Genomic DNA, 21,198 nt, shown 5'->3' with positions numbered 1-21,198 from the left:
CTGAATCGTTTCAGATCGTCCATCCATCCATCCATCCATTTTCTGAGCCGCTTCTCCTCACTGTCTGGTTTGGTTTGATTTCACTGTTCATGCGATCAAAATAAAGATGGTAATCATCAATTGACAAAATATGATAAATCAATTAAAAACAAAATTATTACATTTAAAAAAAAAAAAAGAAAAGCACACTATTTGAGTGGTTAGCTTGTCTTCCTCAAGGTTCCGAGGATGTGGGTTTGAATCTCGGCTCAGCTCTTCCTTTGTGGAGTTGGTGCTGTATGTTCTCCTGGTGTTTGCCCGGCTTTCTCCCACGTTCCAAAAATCAAAGTGTTAGAACACACTGAACACTCTAAATTGTCCACAGGTGTGAATATGATTCTGAATGACTGTTTCCCTACACAGTGGCTCGAAAAAGGCTACACACCAATTCAAATTATTTCCAAATAGCAGTCTACGTACCATTTGCACAAAACCTTCAGGCTTCTGCTAGAAAGAACAAAGATTGTCAAGAAATGCATACAGAACAACTGAACTTTATTTGGGGTTCATCAGAGGTACTTTAATTCGATTTTGAATGTGACTGGTGTATTCTGAACACAGCCACATCCTCAGTTGTAGGTCAGTTTTTTTTTTTTTTTTTTTGTAAAAGATGTTTTTTCAATTGTGCTGCACAGGTTTTTGGTCATACTAATGGTGGAAAAGGTTTTGCAATTATTTTACTTCGTCTCATTATTTTAAATTACCCAAAAAAAAAAAAAAAAGAAGCCATTTGGGGTGTGTAGACTTTTTATATCTACTGTATGTGCCCTGTGAATGACTGGTGACCGTTAAGATTGTACCTCGCCTCTCGCCTAAAGTTATCTCCAGCTCACCCGCGACCCTAACGAGGATAAGCGGTATAGAAAATGGCTGGATTGACATGCCATTGACCAATTTTAGGGGGAAAAAAAGAAAATTAATGCGACACAAATTTCCCAATGTAAAAAAAGTTTTGTTCATTTTAACCAAATTACTGCATCAAAAAGGGCCCGACCGCTACTTGTGTCAATCAATTCTATTGAGCCAACCTTTTGGGTTGAATGAATAACCCAACTATTTAGGTCAAAATAACTCACAAAATTTGGTTATTCGATGACTCAGCAATTGGTTAATTTGACCCAACAATTTGGTTATGCTCAGAAAATTAACCGAAGAAATTTGAGCCACCACAAACCACCCAGGAATTGGCTTAACATTATCAGCCATGCAACCCAAATGAATGGATACTGTGACCCAACAATTCAGTTACTCTCAGAAAAATAACCCAGAAATTTGACCCAGCACAAACAACCCAGGAATTGGGTTTATGAAATAGCACAACTGTTTCTCAAGTGGTCTCTTGATAATGTAAATGGCCTGGGGGCCGGATTAAAGAACGAGGCCCCCAGGCCATACTTTACCCACTCCTGCTTCATACATACATGAAGTAAAATATAAGCAAGTGAACTTTGCTCAACAACGCAAATGTCTCGTCGTACTCAGGCAGGTGCTGCGAGCAATACCCATCCGAGTCAGAGGGAGGGCGAGCGAGGGGCGCAGGAGAATGAGAGAAAATGAGAGCCAGTAAGTAGCCAACAGAAGCTGAACATGAGATAGAGGGAGAGAGAGAGGGAGAGGGAGAGGGAGAGGGAGAGGGAGAGGGAGAGGGAGAGGGAGAGGGAGAGGGAGAGGGAGAGGGAGAGGGAGAGGGAGAGGGAGAGGGAGAGGGAGAGGGAGAGGGAGAGGGAGGGAGTGAAGGAAGGAAGAAGGAGAAAGGAGTGAGAAGAGAGGCAGACGTCGGCAGGAGATCTACATTGCGAGTCGGTGACCTCTTTTTTTGCTTCTCCGAGCAAGCGAGAGGAGAAGGAGGAAGAGTTTCCAAAAGAAGAGAGGAGGGAGAGAGGACAGAAGGCGGGAGGAACGCAAGGCAGCGATGGACAACGGAGCTCCTCGGTCTGAGCTTTCAACGGCCTGCCGGACCGTCACGTTGGCGCCGGCGGCGTCTGTCCGGCGGCCACGCTAGGTTGCTCGCCGCCTTCAGGTATTCAAAAGCGACACAACAACATACAATGTCGTTTGTCTTATGTGGAATTAAGGTATGACAACGCTTGGTACGGTTGCAAAATTCTTGCATCATTGTTACCTTCGCTGTTTTCACAAAATAATTCATAATAATACAGTCGTTTGGTCGATTTTTGGTTGTTGTTTTTTTTGTTTTGACTTTGCAAGCGAAAATTTGTCAAACCTGTCCTAGATAAGTGCTGTATGGTAGTAGTGGACTTCACAGCAAGCTGTTGTTTTGCAGGAAGTGGACAATTTTCTGTCAGACTAAATGTAAAAAAAAGACAATTACACATTCTGCATTTAAAATAACTACATTAAAACTCGCTAGATTAATGTTAGCGGACGATGCATACATGCTCACGGATCACATCGATAGTCATGACGTTGTAACACTTTAACTAACGGATATTTGAACACAAACGGTGGAGCAACGCATAATAGAATACCCACAGGGATATGTTCTTCATCCTCTGCGTAGAACGACTAAGGCCTCGTACACGGATAAGGATTTTTCAAATCTTAAAATAATTTTTTTTTAGTTGTGACAGATTCTGCACAGAAAGAAGATAAATGAGGCATTTAACACTTTTGGTCTTATTGTGTGTGATGTGCTCTGATAAGCTTGATACAGGACACCACACACATCACGATTCTGTAATCATGTGCAGTATATTCGTAAGTCTATTTTATACTGCCCCCAGGTGGCCAAGGTGCACGCACCAGAAGGAGCAGCACAATGTCAATTGAATTGACGCAAAAAAATGTTGTCAAAACGGTTTCCTTTTTTACTTTCTATTTCATTACATCATGACCGTACTGCGGGACGAATTAAACACCAAGGCCAAGGCACCGCGGTATTTGGCCAGACCTCTAGCGACAACTACACTTTTTACGTATCACATGCATTGCAGTGTTTTTACTTGCAGATTGTGCACTGACTCCACTTGCACAGAAATGTCAAGTTTGCTGTGTTCAGTGTAGATTTAGTCAAGTTGTCTGTTTTGCGTCGTCAACAGCTCGTGTTGACTTTCTGCACAGCACTATCGCGAAACATCGAGCTTGTTTAACGCAGCATTAGATTCCCTGTTAATAATAATAATAATCGGAATAATAATATTGTGTGAGAAGAAGATGTTGCTTACAGCGCACCAAGGAGTTGTTGCACAGCGGGGCAGGTAAGCGCATGTCTGGGGTATGTTCATGTTGCATGCGAGCTTGTGTTGCAAACTGTACACGGCTCCGAGCTTCTCCGATATTCAACGCACAACCTTTGCGTCTCACCTGCAGGCTTCAGGAGGAGACAGATCGGGTTGCGACGGCACATTCAACAGGTTCGGGTGCACAATTGAACACTTTGGCCACTGTCGCTCATCGACAGTCTGCCATGAGAGGCTAAACTGAGGTGATGACTAAATGTTCTTTCATGTCAAATGTGTGTGTGTGTGTTACTGCAGTAGTCCCTGAGATAATGATTTTCAGTGTAGCTGGCCCATGGCTGCGGGTGTCTTGTACAAAGCCCAATTCCAATAACGTTTGGTCGTTGTGTAAAATGTAACCTTTCAATCTATATTCAATTGAATACGCTACAAAGACAATACAGTATATGTATACAGTATGTTTAAACTGATAATCTTTATTGGCAAATAATCACTCATTATGAATTTGATGCCTGCAACACGTTCCCAAAAAGCTGGGATCGGGGCAACAAAAGACTGGGAAAGTTGAGGAATTCTCAAAAAACACCTGTTTGGAACATTCCACAGGTGAACAGGTGAGTGTCATGAGTGTTACGGGTAAAAAAGGAGCTTCCCAGAAAGGCTCAATTTTTCACAAGAAAGGAGGTTCACCACTTTATAAACAACTGCGTAAGCAAATAGTCCAACGGCAACATATGCTGCCATCCAAGCAAGGTCTTTTTCAGGGACGCCCCTTCTTATTTCAGCAAGACTATGCCAAGCCACCTTCTACACATGTTACAACAGTGTGGCTTGGTCGTAAAAGAGTGCCAGCAGTCCAGACCTGTCTCCCACTGAAAATGTGTGAGGCGCATTACGAAGCGCAAAATACCACAACGGAGACCCCGGACCGTTGAGCAACCGAAGTTGTACATCAAACAAGATGTTTGTTGTTAAGCTGACGTGCGTTTGCTGCCACCAGACAGTGCTTTTCTGCCAGTCAAACAAAAAAAAATCATCTCACAATGGCTCATATTTGGAAAATTGACAAGTCGGGTCACTCGTATCTCAAGGCACCACTGTCATTTGGAAATATGGAAATCTACTTACAGTGCAGTAACACGCCATTTGTACTTTGTACTTTGTGCTTTTTTTACTGCCCACCACTGCTGACACATGCAGAAGCAAAAGGCCTTCTTCCGCCACAACTGTCGAGAGATGACCTGTCACTCAAACACTGTGTGTGTGTGTGTGTGTGTGTGTGTGCGTGTGTGAGAGACACATTTTAGAGGATAATGCGTCCCTTTCCTTGTTTTGTTCTTCGTTTTGGAGCATGTGAACTCAGTATTACTGGTCCCAGCCGTCTCTAATAGCGACCTGTGTGCACGTGTACAGTTGCGTTTCTTCGACTGTCTCCGGCCGTGGCTTTGCAGTCCATTTGTAAGGAATGTGGGTCTAAGTCATCTTGGGAATGTGAAAAAGTGTCTGAGAGTATCTGAGGGTCTTATCTGCTGGGGGGAGAGGAGGAGACCCTTGAAATTGCACATGAACTTGACATGAAAAAGTTGGCCTGTTAAAAGGACCACCCAGTGTGCATTGGGCTAATAATGACGTTGATTGATGCATTTGATTCGTCAAAGGATAACTCCAATCTTTTAAGGCATTAATTTCTTCTGCACGGCTGAGAACATTTGGCACGCTTGAGCCGCTTAAAGCGGCAGGCGTGCAAATGCGGAAGCCCGAGGCAATGGCTGCACACACCTGTGTGTTAAAAAGAAATTCAGTGTGTCTTTGTGTTCGCAGCAAAATGAACACACACACAAAGCAGGTCGCTGTACGTATCTGTGTCCTCCATGGCTTTACTCCAGTGAGCTTAGTTTTGAGACACTACTTGTTGGATGGTCACTTTGTTAGGTGCCTTTGTGAAAAAAACGACGTGTCCTGACCTGTCCACATCATAAAAAGGCTGAGTCCAAAGTGCCAGTGCTCACGTTAGGGTGAAGGAAACGCTAAAACAACAACAACAACAACAACAAAACGTACACACTCCAAAAACTGAATTCATGCAAAAATGAGTTATTCGGTCTCTGTAAAGCGTTGACAAATCACTACATTTGTCTTAATTAACTTTGTACAAACAAACACCAACGCATGGGGAAAGTCAATGATCAACGATATTAAATGAGGCTCCAAAGACATTCAAAAGTTTGATTCTAATGTACAGTAAATGGTTAGTTATAAAGAGTCCTTTCCACTATTAGTTCCATAAACTATTTGGAACTTTATCTGGTGTGAATCCGAGGCTTTTTAAATGCTGACTCCCATTTAGCATGAGGTTGAGTGTGATTGATTAATTCTGAACACAAGCCACATCCCAGTCACAAGCGGGTGTGCGCACTTCTTCACAGACAATTTTGGAGTCGTTTACTTTTTATTTCCCCTCTCGAAGGGATTAAATACAAAAGGTATCGCAATTGAAAATTATTGAAATGATTTATTTTGGTATCATTTTGTATTTTTTTTAAACAGGGGTGTGTAGACTTTTTATTTCCATTGTAAACTAGAGCAACACACATCAATGGAAGTGGTTTCAAATGGCAAAATTGTTGTTTATGGCCTTATGTTAGCATTTTGATAGCAGTTTAACATGAACAACGCGTTTTGTTTTTTGTGTTCATTTGCCGACGTGTCGTGACTTTATTTTTTTCAAATCTCACTCGGCACTGGTATTTGACAGGATGCCCGACTCTTGGATTTTTGGACACAATGCGTCATGATTAAGATGATGTTCGCTTGCCAAAAGCTCCTAGGTGCTTTTGTTTGTCACATGAGAGCAGATTTGTTACGGCAGAAGAAGAGCCAATCTTGTGGAGGGCGGTGGTTTAGGGGGGAGGCGGCAAAGTTCCAGACTGTCTTGGCGTTTACTTGTGAGATGGTCGCCGTTTTTTTCAGGCTGTCATAAATTTCTGTTGGCCTGGCCCCCCTACCCCCTCCCCCCCGCATCCCTCCTGTGTACGTCCCGTCCCTTGCAGTCTCGAACGGATCGCATCTTGTGTATGGTGTCTGGGAGGGTTTTGAGTACATTTGCTGAGGCTGCACAATGTATCGACACCCAAGCGCAGGGCTGGATTTACGCCAGTCACGAAAATACAGCCCCATATGTAAATGTTTCTCAGACTCGACTGTACATTAAACATAATGTAGACAGTGGCAGGCCGTGCATTTGGTACGTGGGCCTTCAGTGGGTACTTACTAAACTGAATCCACATCACACTACCACGCCAATTATAGAAAGAATCAACAATACAAAAACACAAATATACTGTATACAATTTTGCAATTGTGCCAGGAACACCATCGAAACAATATTTAGAACGTTATATCGACCAGCACTACTGCTTCCGAAGGGCCCGGGCAGATTCGATTGACATGGCAACACACAAATCTGAAAGCTGATTGGACCAAAAAAAATAAAAAAAATAAATGTATAATCCAATATACACGTTGGGGAAATCCCACAAGAAGTCTTTCCCCACACGTGTGCTAGTGAATGACAGTGATGTTGGTGTGTGTGTGTGTGTGTGTGCTTTCGTGTGCGGGCGTGTGTGTGCAGACAATGTAATTAGTGGACTGTTGTGATCTCACACGCACACACAACACACACACACCAGCACCTCTCACCACACTGTGAGTGACTCGAGCCACTGTGCCGTGTCCTGGCTGGCCCACCAATGATAAGACTACTCAAGTAGCATACACTATCTGGGGCTGCTGCAGCTTTGAGAGACATCCTGCTTTCCCTATCAATTACATTCAGGCTAAATTATTCATTATTACATAGTGCTTTAAATTTGATGGCGCGCAATACGACCGTGAATAGCACAGCATCAACGGAATCCTCCAATGAGAGATACGTATTTAACAAATAAAACATTAAAGAGTGCAGCTGGTTTCGGTGGCACATGCTGAATACAATATGTATGTGCACTGGATATAAAAAGTCGACACACCCATGTTCAAATGCCAGGTTGAACTTTTTGGCCATAATTACCAAAGGTATGTTTGGCGCAAACACTGCTCATCACCAAAGAAAAAAGCAAAAGAAAATCAAAAGAAAAGAACACCGTACCTACAGTGACGCATGGTGATGGTGGCCTCATGCTTTGGGGCTGTTTTCCAACTGGGGCCATCGTCAAGGAGGAAGAAATTATGAACAGTTCCGAATACCTTTCGGTGTTAGCACAAAACCTTCTGTTTTTTTGCAAGAAAGAAAATCTCTGGAAACGCCTACTAGAGCAGCTGAAATGTATTTGGGGTGAATCAGTGGACTTGTAAACGGTCGCATGTGTATGTTGACTCCCATCGAACATGAGTTTCAACGTAATTCTGAAAAAATCCACAGTAATAAGCCTGTGGGCACACTTTGGAAACCACATTATTTTAGTTGTTTACTTTAAAAAAAAAACAGTTTCGATTATTTTCAAGTTGTACAGGTCACAATAATGATGGAAAAAAGTTTAGAAATTATTTGTCTTATTCTAATTTTTTCTATCACAAAAACCTGGCATTTGGGGCGCGTAGATATTTTCTACCCACTGTATGTTGGAACACACTTCATGACTAAGTTATGCTAACTTAGTAGTACAATCAAAATGACAGTAACTATTTGTGGCGGAAAAAAACACATCTAAGCCATAAATATCAAACCATGAAATGATAAACAGTAATTAAGGTGGAAACTGGGTGTGCCTTTTTGTGCCGCGTGCTTCCAAATCAGTGCTTTGTTTCTTTTGAAAGAATATTATAGTATGTTTTTATTATATACTGTAAAAACAATAAACCCTTTTTCGAGTAAGTTAAAAAGACATTTAGGTAGTCTTTAGGACTTTTGAGTAAAAAGGCCACCTTGAAAAAATGAGGGGATGGGGGAGGGGAATACAAGAAAAAAGGCACACATTTATGAGAATTAAATTGTCAAGAAAAACAAAAAGTTAATTTTAATAATGTGGGACGTGATATATTTCCCCCCCTAATAATCCTTCGTATGAATTTCTATTCTCATTACAGCACTAAGGAAGCAATGTAGAGAAATCCAAAATGAAGTTGGAAAACATTCTTTTTCAAGTGACATCTGCCATAGTTTTGTGACTTGTCCGTCAAGCAATAACTCATTCCAAATGCAGGAAAGGCAACGACTTCCCTGCACGAGCTATAAACTAAGAACTTGACCTAGAAACCATGGATGCACCTGAACATGAACTCCGGCATTTTTAAAAAACTTGGTCAATACAGCACATTCCAATGTGGACTCTTTCGCGTCTGAGGGTTTCCTTAAGACTGTGTCCTCCCTCTGTGGTGTGAAGCAGTAGGAAAATCTCATACTATGCGTAGCTGTCATATGACAATTTTTATTTCAAGCTCTGGCTTGGAGTCAGCCACGGAGTCATGCGCAATTGCCATGCACACCCTGCCTGCCCCATGCAGACCACGAGTGCCTTAGCAGCTAAAGTGAAATTACAGGACAAAAAGTCCCAAATAGCAGCCTGCTAGTGCGTCTCAGGAATTGGATTTCTAATGCCGTGATTTGATACCTGGACCATGTGGAATGTGCAGGTGGAATCCGATCATCTGATGCCGTTTCCGGGACGTCTGAGAAACTTGATGACATGCGCACATAAAAATACTGTTTGGGTTGTATCCCAAAATGTGTTTGCTGGCCATTGATCAGGTCGTGTTATTTGTTGCGTTCTCAGGACTTCTTTATGCTCTATGTTCCAAACGCTCGGAGAGAAAGTGGGAGAAGGGCTTTTTGGGTACTCTGCACCCTCAACGTGGAATCTGTTTTGGAACTGGTGCCCTTAAATGTTTTTAAGATCTAAAATGAAGAAATGGAAGCAGATTCTTTAGAATGTTGTTTTAGCTCAGCTGCTTGAACAATGAATTCCTAAATGTGACACATAGATGGTTGGATCCAAAATGTCGCGCTTTATAAATTGTATATTGTCCTTTGTATGTCTGTGACTTTGTGGTTTTGTTGCTGCCGGTCCTGGTCAGGTCTCTCGTTTTTAATCTGAATGAGAAAAACCTGGTTAAATAGAAAATACATGTTAAAAAAAATCAATGATGCAGCATAGGCTCGAACTAATGTCTACAGCCCAGCGGCTGCGCCGTTTGAGTGGATCAGTGCAAGCGCTTCCCACAGACTCTCAGGTGTCAGCCAGGCTCGAACACGCATAAAGACACCCTTTGTCTGGGAACACATAACCATTTGTGCTAACTACCTACCTACCGTGTGTGTGCGTGGGGCGGCGCGGTTGCAGAGAGAGAGAAGGCGGACGGTCCTGGCTGCCTTGACTAGAACAGGTGTGGCCTTCCAACAGCTGCACATTGACAACACGTGTGCTTCCACAAAGAGGAAGTTGAAATCTCTCCTTTCCTGTCTCCGCTGCTGCAGGCAACTACATTTGAATGTTTTACAATCGTGATTCAGAATGCAAATACGATGGAGTGACCCGACTTTCGACGAGCTTTTCGAGATACAAGCCATCATTTGGACGACTTTTGTTTTGACTTGAGAGCACAAACTTGGGATACGAGCACAGAATGGCGGCAGTGGACTCAAGTCAACTCAATACTTATAGGCATATATTGTTTATCCTCTGCAAAAAAAACTAATATGATTTCATCTTATTGAGTCATTAAGAGTACTGTTGGCTCTTCTTCATTTGTGTATGTATGACCGTATTGTACTGCCCCCGTGGCCAAGGCACTCACACCAGAAGGAACAGCACAATGAATTTAATTGAACCAAGGAATCATGGTGCAAAAACTGTTTAATTCTTTAATTCTGTTTTGGAGTTGAACCGGGCAGAATGGTGACATAGCACGTCTACCTCACAGTCAAGACTTCCTGGGCTCAAATCTTGGTTCAGGCTCTCCTTTGTGGCATTTGCATGTTTTGCTGTGCCTGTGTGGGTTTTCTTCAGGTAATTCGGCTTCCTCCCACATTGCAAAATCATGCGTAAGATTAATTGAAGACTGATTTGTGAGTGTGAATGGTTGTTTATCTGTATGTGCCCCAATCTACGCTGTACCCCTCCTCTCGACCAAAGTCAGCTAGGATAGACACTCGAATATTGGTTTCCATTGTTGCTCGGAATAATTCATGAAACTGATTTCCGTGTGTGATAGTATAACAGGTAGTGTTTGTGTAATTTTGTATATCTTTTATACTGGACAGTCAATCACACAGAAACACAAATTCGCATCACTGAACAATTTAGTTTTCAGTGAACCTTCGAACTGTTGGTTTTGATTCACCAACCACACTGGGCAAAAACAAAACAAAAAACTATTGTTGACCAACCCCTAGGAACACACTCACCAAGGCATAGCTAGGGAGACTCCACACCTACAATTTTAGAACTGAAGAAGCTTTTTGGATTAACGGTGAAACGTCTTCAACAAACAAGAACAGTCATGTTGTCTTGATTCAACCTTTGCGAATTACCATGACCTGCACGACTGAGAATCTACACAGACATATAGTATCTGATGTCTTGAAGAATCTGAATGTTCCAAATTCTGATAGATTTGCTGTCTCTCTCCCTCAGCGCCAGTGTGTTTGAGCAGCCATGCTTCCTGGGTATGGACTCTCTCCTTTTCCTGATTTCCAGCCGCACCATCACACTTTGCACTGCAGAGGAGACTGTCCCAGTATGTGGCTCGCCAGCCCGGGTGAGTCGGCGGCTCTGATCACTGGCCCTCAGGACGATGAGCCTCTCCCCCGCCTGTGTCACCACAAACATGTGGCCGTGTGCCAGCAAGAGACGTTGGCCTTCATTGATTGTCAGTCACTGGCAAATTCTAAACTAAATGGGCACAGCTCTCCTTCTGACCAACAATGCGGCACGTATGCCCCACTCCTCGACACTTTGAAGCACTCGCAGAGTGAACTTACTGACTGTGCCAAAAGTTGCCACGGAGCGGCCAAGGAGGATGAACCGCTGACTTCAAACTCTTGTCGTACTAGTAATGCCGACATTGAAAGCCAAAGTGGTCGTAGGACGTCTTCACTGGAACAGACTGATGGAGGAGCACCAGGTTTCACATCAGTGTATCGTCCTGACTGTGTACCTAGTCTCCCTTTGTCCTTTCCGCTGTCCTCACTCTACACAAACATAGACTCCTGGGACTCTCAGATACTTTGCTCTCCATCCCCATCCGGAGGGCCGGAGTTTCAGAGCTTGGACTACCAACCGCAGAGGCGAACATCCCAAGGTTCGCTTAAAGAGAAGTCCATCCGTGAGTGTTCTCTTGCTTTAACGCTCCACAGATGTTAGCTATCTATTCTAACATTATAAGTTACAAGTCTTGTTGTTTCCAGGCCGTAAGATTCAGGTTTATTCTTCAGACAGCCTCAGTGACGACTCTCTCAGCAGTCCCGTCCTGGATGCAGACTTCCTCTCTCCTGAAACCTGTGCATCTCTCCTGGAGGAGGATCTCAGTGCACAATCCTCACAAGAGACCAACACCAGTCCTTCGTCTACAGATGCTACTCCGGACCTTCAGAACCTCAGTCCGGATGATATTCCCTATCTACCTACAGAACGGCTGCAGATTTTTGAGGACTCGCTACCGGGTGTGAGAGAAGACAGTCTGTACACATCAACGATGGCAACGGGGGGTAGCATTGTGCCACGCAGTCACCAAGAAGACCAAGAGCGGCGGCGTTTCTCTGCCTCAGAACTGATTTCCAGACTCCAGCTGTCCCAAAGAAAGAATTCCTTCACCTTGAAGCTGGGAAAGTCACTGTCGGCCCGAGTCGCCTCCAGGGAACGACAGGGTTCAAGCAGTTTGAGTCCAGACAGTGAGTATTAGTAACCTTGTCGAGGTTACATGACATGAGACATGAATTAAAAAAAGAATCATCAATTAAAACTAGTATCAAATAAAGATAATCAATACAATAAGGAAATAGAATAGTTTTGGTTCACTGTAAAAGGAAACTGAACCAGTGCAAAACTCATCAATCTGGAAGGTTTTATTAATTGATTAATTTAACTTCAAAGGTAGAGTATGCAGTTTGCAGACTGCTAGCAAGATTTGAACGTAGCCTCACTCCCCACCCAATCCCCTCATGTCTTTATCTAAAGAAAGTGTAACGCCACTGCATTGAGTTTATAGTAGGTGTATGAATGATCAATAATCAATATCACTGGCAAAAATAGACGTCCCACAAATGCAATTTTGCTTAGGCCCACACGGAAGTGTGGGCCAGCTATGCCTATGTCCAGAATGCCCACTTTTGCTAGCAGGCATCTTGATCCACCAGCACTACTTATGTATAACCGTCTCTAGATAAGTCCAACCCAAAGCAACGCAGCTCAGGAGGCTCCAGTGATAGCGCCCCCCACAGTCCTGTAGGTCCTGCACCACCGCTGCACAGCAGTGACAATGGAGTGCCAACGCATTGGTGGAGCACCAAACTTGGGTGAATATTTCAGCACGGAAAACAGGCATATTTGCATTGAAATATCTGCTCATTATTTCTCATAACCTGTCTGTAGCAAACGTATGAAGAACATGTAACTCAGGTACAACATTTTTGAATATAACATCAATCCTCAGCTATTCACTGAAAAACTATTTGCATATTTGTGTTCTTTCTGTAACGCTCTGACCTGCTACAAGACGGTGCCCAAACCTTGACTAGTAGAAAAGTAGTAATTGGTGTCAAGGAATTATGTTAAAGTGACACATCTCAACTGAGAGGTCTTTGTATGTCACAGAGAAGCTAAGTTTAAAGGGGAGTTTGCTGTGTTAAAAGTGTTAGCAAGATAGAAATGTAGCCTCACTTGAGTAATCAATAACCTCTCGAGTCTTTTACCAAAGGCTCGACCATCACTAACTTGTACGAGCGCGATTCTCAACGCAAATCAAGCTTCCACAAAACGTCAGCGCTAACAATAATAAGCTAGCATTAGCTCTATAAACAAGCAGACGTTAGCCACGGCTGCTACTTTGGTAGCATAACTTATTCGTAATGGACTTTGCTATTATTTTTGCAATAAACGTTATCGGTTTGAAGTTTTATTGTTTAGAATGTACAATCCACTCAAAATCCAAAAGCCGTGATAAACGAACCTGTCGAGCAGAAATGTTGCAAAGTCCGCATCGCTTCGGAATCCGTTTGGCTGCCTGATGTCTCAACACCTCTAAAAGGCAACGGCTATGTTCACTCCTGTTTGCATTTTTTTTTTTTATTTTGCGGAGGAGGATATTCCGCCATAGTTTCATCAAAGCTCCTGAAGCCCAAGGTAACAGGTCAGTGTGAGCCCACGGTGTGCCCGCTATTAGTGTGCCCGTGAGTGCGACGATTGACACCTCGTCGGTCACACTTTCTGTCTCTGGTTGTGTTTGAATGGGCACGGTGCTTCCTTGAAAATCAAATTAGAGGCACAAGATGAGGCCAGAGAGGGCCGATTTTCTTTTCACAGATGATTTTACTCATGTCCTACTGCCGAGTCAAAATGTTTCAACAAATGTAAAAAAAGGGATTATTTTTTTTCAGTCTGAAAAGTTTTCATCTTGGGGTGTTCCAGAAAGATCAGAAAAATATGAAGAGAACAATAGGTGTGTTTTTCCGGGAATAGCTAAGGAGAACATGTATGACAATTGAATGTGGCTTCACATTGATGGCAACAGAATGCGGAAGAGGTCGATTGAGGAAGACTTGTTCACACTGCCCACTGTCGCTCGCTCCAATCGCTTGTCAAGGTTCTTGCCGAGTTGTAAGTTACCTTTTTCCGCAACCGTTCGTCTTCTGCATCTGTTCAAAAGCCGATACTTGAACCGTGTTTCTGTGTTTCCCGTAGCCATCCTGTATCAAGAATACAGCGATGTCGCCATTAACAGAGAGATCCGAAGACAACGGGGCAAAGGCACAGAGGAGGAGGGCCCCAGGGACGAGGGTTCCGACGGGACCCCGTCTCCGTCCAGTCTGTCTCCGTCCAGCTCCTTTTGCTCCTCGCGAGGGTCTGCTTTTGCCCTGTGGCAGGACATCCCGGACGTGCGCTCTAGTGGTCAGCTGGACAACTTCAGCAACGAGCAGAGAAAATTACAGGAGGTGAGCCACGTAAACAAACCTGTGTTCTGGGACTGCTGAGAGCTGATAGACCGTTCCTCCTCCCTTCAGGCCAAGTTTGAGCTGGTGACGTCCGAGGCCTCGTACATCCGAAGTTTGACGATCGCGGTGGATCACTTCATGTTGTCGCAGGAGCTCTCCGAATGTCTGGCAGCTCAGGACAAGCAGTGGCTCTTCTCCAAGCTGCCCGAAGTCAAAGATGTCAGCGAGAGGTGAAGTCACGAGACGCTCGTGTGTCTTTGGGCACGTCGTCCGTCACCAGGGTGAATCCAGTGCTCTTGATTACACGTAGGTTCCTTCAGGACTTGGAGCACAGGCTGGAGGAAGACATCCTGCGTTTTGACGTGTGTGACATCATTCTGAATCACTGCCCGGCCCTGCGCAGGGTCTACTTACCTTACGTAACCAACCAGGCTTACCAAGAGCAGACCTATCAGCGGCTCCTGTGAGTAGACTTTCGTCTTGTTGCTCCTGTCTCGTTTTTCTCACAATACGGCAGTGCCTTGCACGTAGACAGACAATATAACAATACTCACACGCATATATTCTTTAGCCTCTGTTAAAAAACAACTAATATTACTACAGTATGCTGAAGACCTGTGACTGTCTCGCCTCGGTCCCCAATTGTATCAGTGTGTCTGTATTATACTGTCCCCACGTGGCCAAGGCGCACACGCCAGAATGAGCAGTAATATCGCAATTATTGATTGGTTGTTTATATGTGCCCTGCGATTGGCTGGCGACCAGTTCAGGGTGTAGCCCGCCTCTCACCCGAAGATAGCTGGGATAGGCTGTATTATATTATAGAGTGCTATATTTTCCTTATTAAAAAACACATTACAGAAATTATTGTTGTTTATATGGGAGGCTGGAACGCATTAACACCATTTCCATTCATTTCATTGGCTGTGTTCATGGAACAATTTGAACTCACGTCTCAAGGCATCACTGTATATCGCTGAATAATGTCTCACATCGCCACCAAATTTTGCGGTATAACTTCAGTAGTTTTTTTCTGATAACACACGCGCACACACACACACAAGACATGAGGAAAAACATGATTCCTGCGTCTTGTTGGCTGTACATACATTTTCTAGTAGACATGGGGTGTTGTGTCGGGAGGACCTATACACCTGCATGACTTAACTTGTAGCGAGCCAAAGAATTTCTGAAGTGCAAAAATGTTCCCTTTGATGCATAACATAGCTCCAAAATGATTCGGGGAAGTTTGATTGATATACATCTTTGCAAAAAGTCATTTCATAATTCAGTGTTTTATAATGCATTATTATTATAATTATTATTACATTTTAAGTCACACATCCTTGATGACCCATGTCTGTAAACCTGGTGTAGAAATTTCAAAGTAGTTATAGTAATAGTTTTGTTCAGTAAAGTATAAAAGGCAACACAACACAAATATTGATCTGCTGTAATCAAAAGCAAGATATTTAATGTCTACTTTGAGTATTCAAGCATTTCCCCCCCCCCCCCAAAATATAAAAAACAAATGAAAAAAAAGAATGCAGGTAATTTTGGACCCTATTGTGCTTGTGTTGTGCATCCATTAGGGTTCAACTCAATTTTTCAAAGAATAATTTCAACATTTCCCATCTTCTGTCGTCAGGCAGGACAAAGCTCGTTTTCCCGCTGCCTTGACCCGTCTGGAGGAGGACAGCGTCTGCCAACGACTGCCTCTGTCCTCATTTCTCATCCTTCCATTCCAGAGGATCACTCGGCTGAAAATGCTGGTGGAGGTACGGAACACTTGATAATTGTACTTGAAAGCCAATCACGGGGAATTACGAATGGGTGAAGATTGGGATTCTCTCCTAACAAAATGCAATGTGAGGTTTTAATGGGATGTATTTCAAAGAATGTAAAAACGTTTGTAGAACATCCTAAAGAGGACCACCCCAGGCTCCAGAGATGAGGACACTGCGACGAAGGCTTTCAATGAGCTAAAAAAGGTACTTAATATCATTCTAAAAAGTTAGCGGACAATCCTAACTCTGCTTACTGTCTTGTCTTAGATCATAAAAGAGTGCAACTCTAGCGTGCAGTCCATGAAAAGGATGGAGGAACTCATCCACCTCAATAAGAAAATTCATTTTGAGGGCAAGGTGACACGTCTATTGAATGCCTCCGTCTTATTTTATAGTCTTTAAAAACCCTGTAACGTGACTTCAGAGATTTGTTTCTAAATACATGTTTGAAGATAATCGTTGAAAACACAAGCAAAGACTGACAAGTATGTTGGCCTACTACCAAATTGTGGAAATATAGCGTTAAACTGTTTTTCACCATTATACAGGTAGGGGTGCAGAATGTTTGGGTGACGCACTTGGATGCCCGGCATGAGTGCCCCCTCCCCCTTCTGTAAAAGAACGTGAGCGCCTTGGTTTGCATCAGTGGTTATCTGGCGCAGTATTACTGAGCGGCAGATAAGAACAATGTTAGGTAGAATATCACGTGCCCAAACAGGAAAACAGGTTGCCGGACTTCCTGTGTGCATAGCGATAACTACGAGAACTACAGACTGATGACATGATGGTTTGGACTCAGACTTGTACTACCTTGAAATGAACTAAGCCTAAATACTAAATAACAAACTTAACTCACAAAAGAAGGAAAAAAAACAAACGAGTGACAGCGTGATTGAATATAGTGCCATAGCAAGAAATGGGGGCTGGGGGAGGTCAAACAGTTTATTCTTGCCCAAAACGTAATTGGCGGGCATTTTGTCAAGCCCAATATTTTTGTAGGGGCGCTGGAGATTGGTTTCAGGGGGGGCTAGGGCTATAAACCTTCGCCACAAAGCTGAAGCCCCCTAAAATAGGCCTAGACGAGGTAGCTTTCATTTTTTCAGTTCATAGTAATGGTGTTTTGTTGACAGTTCACAGTAGAGGAGGGCGGGGTTTCAGCGCATTCAGCGGACACGCCCGCAGCATTACAATAGTTTGATTTTTCACAATTCTGAAGCCGATTTCTTTAAATCTTTCAAATTTGGCAGGGTTGCTAACAACACTCTTCTCCATGGTGTGTCAAATAGACATTTATTTACATTTTACAGATACATTGACACAAAATTCCTTTCTTTCTAGATCTTTCCTCTGATTTCTCAGTCTCGTTGGCTGGTGAAGCACGGTGAACTTCTGGAGGTGGACACGCAGACCATGAGTATTTCTGGATCCAAGTTCAAGTTGCCCACCAAGCCGGTGTACTTGCACTTGTTCAACGACTGCCTCCTGCTGTCCAGGAGGAAAGAGTATGTCACCACTAGGGCACTTTATTTATTTTTCCAAGGTTACCCCTAATGGTAGGCCTTTGCCAGATGAGGGGAATCTTTGTTTTCCCTGGTTGTAATCCAAAAATTGATTGAGAATACAATGAAATAAAAAAAAAGATCTATATAATTCATTTACACAACTTTGTATGGGGTTATGTTGCAGCACATGGAAGTTCTTGGTGTTTGTCCACGCCAAAATAGGAGAGCTAAAAGTGAAAGATTTGAGTCAGAAGCTGCAGGGAATCTCGGGCTTCATCTTCCACCTTCAGTTGTGTGACGGACAACAGCTCAAACATCAGATCCTGCTCAAATCGCACACTGAGTGCGTATTGAATGCCTACATATTCACTCATCCAGTACGAGCGTAACCGGATGCTTTCACTAAAAACGTTCTCTAAGTCGTGTTCAATTTGTGTGCACCAAGGAGCGGGAAGCAGCGATGGATTGCAGCCATGTTTCCATCCAATCCTCGCGAAGACATCGAGCAAGCCAGTGAGAACGATGGTGAGTACACATCTGGGAGAGTCGCTGTAAAGCGTGAGCACCGATGTGGAATTTCCCTATCTTGTCCTCTCAGACATATCTCAGGTCCAGTGCATCAGAAGCTATCAGGCACAAGAACATGATGAGTTAACGCTGGAGAAGGCGGACATTCTTCATGCCAAGACCATCACCAGCGACGGTGAGAAAACTGTTTGAAATACGTCCCTTTGTCAAAAAATATAAAACTGCAGGTATAACGTCAACATGCCCCTGCAAAAGATCGCCAATCAGCATTTTGCTGATGGTTATGAAACCCATTGCAGCCTTGCGCAGGTCTACAATCATGTCCCGGACACCTTGTGTCATGTGCCCCAGTCAGTCTGTGGGAGCCAGAATTCTAGCTGGGTTTTTGTGGATCAAATGCTCAAATTTTTTGCGCTCAGTTTCTTTTACAAAATGCATTTTTGACTGGTTTATGTCTATTTCCAGAATAAGTAAACATCCTTAAATATTGTTTCTTTCTTTAGACGTGAGCAAACTCTTAAAAAATGAAGAATGGGCAGCAATAATTATTCCCTCCTCCTGACACTTAAAGAAGTGCTCTTTCTTTTAGGGTGGGTGGAAGGCATCCGGCTGTCAGACGGGGAACGGGGCTGGTTCCCCAAATCCTACGTGGAGGAAATCACGAGTCGCAGTGCGCGTCTCCGCAACCTTCGAGAAAATATTCGTATCAAATGTGTCACGCAAAAACTCGGAGAGGACTAGCGTGCATTTGTTTTCCTGGAACGTCTTGGTTGACGAATGTTGACCCTACCGGGAGGCAATTGTGGAGGACAGTGCAAGTTTTCTGCTGTTGCGTGCTGCACATACAAATCTGAAATGATCGAATATAACAAAGCTCTTAACACTTCTTTATACAAGATGAATACAATATAAAAATACATCACTTAAGGCCCACACAGGACTGGAAAGGTGCAAATCGAAAATACCATTTGTGTTTGGATTCTTGCGCAGCACAGATTCCATCCCTCCACAAAGTTTTAATTGGTTGTTGAGTGGCCGACTGGTTAGCACATCTGCCTCACAGTTCTGAGGACCGGGGTTCAAATCCCGGCCTCGCCTGTGTGGAGTTTGCATGTTCACTCCGTGCCTGCGTGGGTTTTCGCCGGGTAGTCTGGTTACCTCCCACAACCCAAAAACATGCATGGTACGTTGACTGAAGACTCTAAATTGCCCGTCGGTGTGAATGTGAGTGCGAATGGTTGTTTGTTTATATGTGCCCTGCGATTGGCTGGCGACCAGTTCAGGGTGTACCCCGCCGCTCGCCCGAAGGTAGCTGGGATGGGCTCCAACACGCCCGCAACCTGCGTGGGGAGAAGCAGCAAAATGAAAATGGATGGTTGTTAAGTTTTTATGTTTTAATCATGCTAATAGACAACAACAACAAAAAAACAACAACAACAAAAACAATAATACCTCGTGCTAATAGTAATAGATAGATAGACATCGTCTATCGTGTTGCCCTGTGTCTTAAATCTCATAGCTCACTGACAGCAGTCAAATGTAATTTGCCTTTTCTTTATTCAATTTGTATGTAAGAGGAAATGAGCTGAAAAGTTCAGTAACAAAAGCAAGACATTTTTGAGCAACTTACTACATAGCTGTATACCGTTCAGATTGTCCAGTAAACAACATGTTTCTCCAAATGTTTTCTTTTTACTGTGATCCACTTTTTAACATAAAGATTTTCTGTTTTTTGTTTTTTTTCACTTGTTTTCTTCCATGTTTGTTTGCAATTTAAATGTATATTTATACTTCTTCAGGTGCTTTTCGCCTTATGTAAATGTTTATGGCTACATGATTTGATGCATTTATTTAAATTTATGTGAACAAAATATGGTTTGCAACTTTGCATCACTGTAGTCTGATCGCACACATTGTATGAAGCTGGATGTTTGCACACTACTGTAACCGAGAAAATAAATTGGAATAGCTCTATTGTGTCTTGTCTTGGAATAATGTTGCATAAAAACATGACAAAATCATCAGATCTGGCATAATTTTCTCTATGTGGCACATTTATTGCATCAAAAACAAAACTATTATGTCACAGTTTGATGCCATTTGTCACCAAGGTGATCGGCAATTGTTTTCCCACTCTGCGAGTCAGCCACGCCAAACTATTTAGGGCTCTCTTGATCACTGCTGACTCATTGCCAGATTGTTCGCTTCGTGCCCATGCAACGCCAACACTTCTCCATGGATTGCTATTCCATCGCCAACCCGTTTTTTTCTTTTTCTTTTTTTTACAGTGCCGTGAAAAGGTATTGGTCCCCATCTCAAATTCTGATATTTTCGTATAGTTTCCCCACTTTAATGTTTAAGATCATCAAACCGTGTAAATCAAGTTCCTTATGTATATATTGTCTTTTCACCTGGCACTGTGTGAAAAAGTAATTGCCCCCCTTGTTAAATCATGAATTAATTGCGGCTAATCTAAATTTTTGGTTAATCTTCACCGATCACACCCAAGCCTGATTACCTCCTGACCTGTTCAATCAAGAAATCACTTACACAGAATCTGTCCTGACAAAATCAAATCAGACAAAATATCTAAAAAAGCTGCAACAAAATTACACGATCCAAAGAAATTCTAAAACAGTCAAGAAATAAAGAAATTGACCTCCATCAGTCTGAAAAGGATTACAAAAGTCATTTCTAAAGCTTGAGGATTCCAGCGAACCATAGGGAGAGCCATTATCCTCACATGGAGAAAACATGAAAGAGTGGTGAACCTTCCTTACCAAAAAGAACAAGGCTGGTTTTACTTTTTCAAAAAAGTAACATCTAAATGCTTCCCAAGACATTTGGGAGGATATTATATGGATTGACGAGACAAAAGTTCCGTTTTTGGAAGATGTGTGTCTCGTTACATCTGGTGTAAATGTAGCACAGAATTTTAGAAAAAGAACATCATGCCAACAGTCAAATGTGAGTGGTAGTGGTCGTGTGATGGTCTT

The 21,198-nt window shown here is 43.0% G+C and overlaps 1 protein-coding gene across 4 annotated transcripts; it reads left to right on the top strand.

The window, feature by feature from the left end:
• Positions 1-1,770: 1,770 nt before the first annotated feature.
• Positions 1,771-20,176, top strand: arhgef19 (Rho guanine nucleotide exchange factor (GEF) 19). 4 transcript variants are annotated; one of them, XM_061786184.1, is made up of 17 exons: positions 1,771-2,059; positions 3,370-3,413; positions 10,871-11,561; positions 11,644-12,126; positions 12,618-12,750; positions 13,965-14,050; positions 14,135-14,385; positions 14,455-14,615; positions 14,696-14,848; positions 16,034-16,163; positions 16,302-16,376; positions 16,440-16,529; positions 17,511-17,674; positions 17,859-18,017; positions 18,120-18,199; positions 18,273-18,377; positions 18,792-20,176. In XM_061786184.1, the coding sequence occupies exons 3-17, from the start codon at positions 10,892-10,894 to the stop codon at positions 18,941-18,943; spliced, it is 2,892 nt and encodes a 963-aa protein (XP_061642168.1). In that variant the 5' UTR covers positions 1,771-2,059; positions 3,370-3,413; positions 10,871-10,891; the 3' UTR covers positions 18,944-20,176. The 4 variants fall into 4 exon arrangements, with proteins under 4 accessions (XP_061642168.1, XP_061642339.1, XP_061642087.1 ...); XM_061786355.1 differs by having other exon boundaries at positions 3,370-3,484; positions 11,671-12,126; XM_061786103.1 differs by having other exon boundaries at positions 3,370-3,484.
• The last annotated feature ends 1,022 nt before the right edge of the window (positions 20,177-21,198 follow it).

This window comes from Phyllopteryx taeniolatus, chromosome 1 (assembly GCF_024500385.1).
Source record: "Phyllopteryx taeniolatus isolate TA_2022b chromosome 1, UOR_Ptae_1.2, whole genome shotgun sequence".
NCBI classification, from domain to species: domain Eukaryota; kingdom Metazoa; phylum Chordata; class Actinopteri; order Syngnathiformes; family Syngnathidae; genus Phyllopteryx; species Phyllopteryx taeniolatus.
The sequence above is the reverse complement of the archived record's forward strand: the minus strand, read 5'-3'. Positions and strand labels throughout refer to the sequence as shown.

Bases quoted from the DNA above. Each gene is read 5' to 3' on its own strand.
- arhgef19 (XM_061786272.1), top strand. From the start codon at position 10,892: ATGCTTCCTGGGTATGGACTCTCTCCTTTTCCTGATTTCCAGCCGCAC. The intron at 14,051-14,134 runs GTAAGTTACCTT...TGTTTCCCGTAG, and splicing joins GTCAAGGTTCTTGCCGAGTT to CCATCCTGTATCAAGAATAC. The intron at 16,377-16,439 runs GTACTTAATATC...GTCTTGTCTTAG, and splicing joins CTTTCAATGAGCTAAAAAAG to ATCATAAAAGAGTGCAACTC.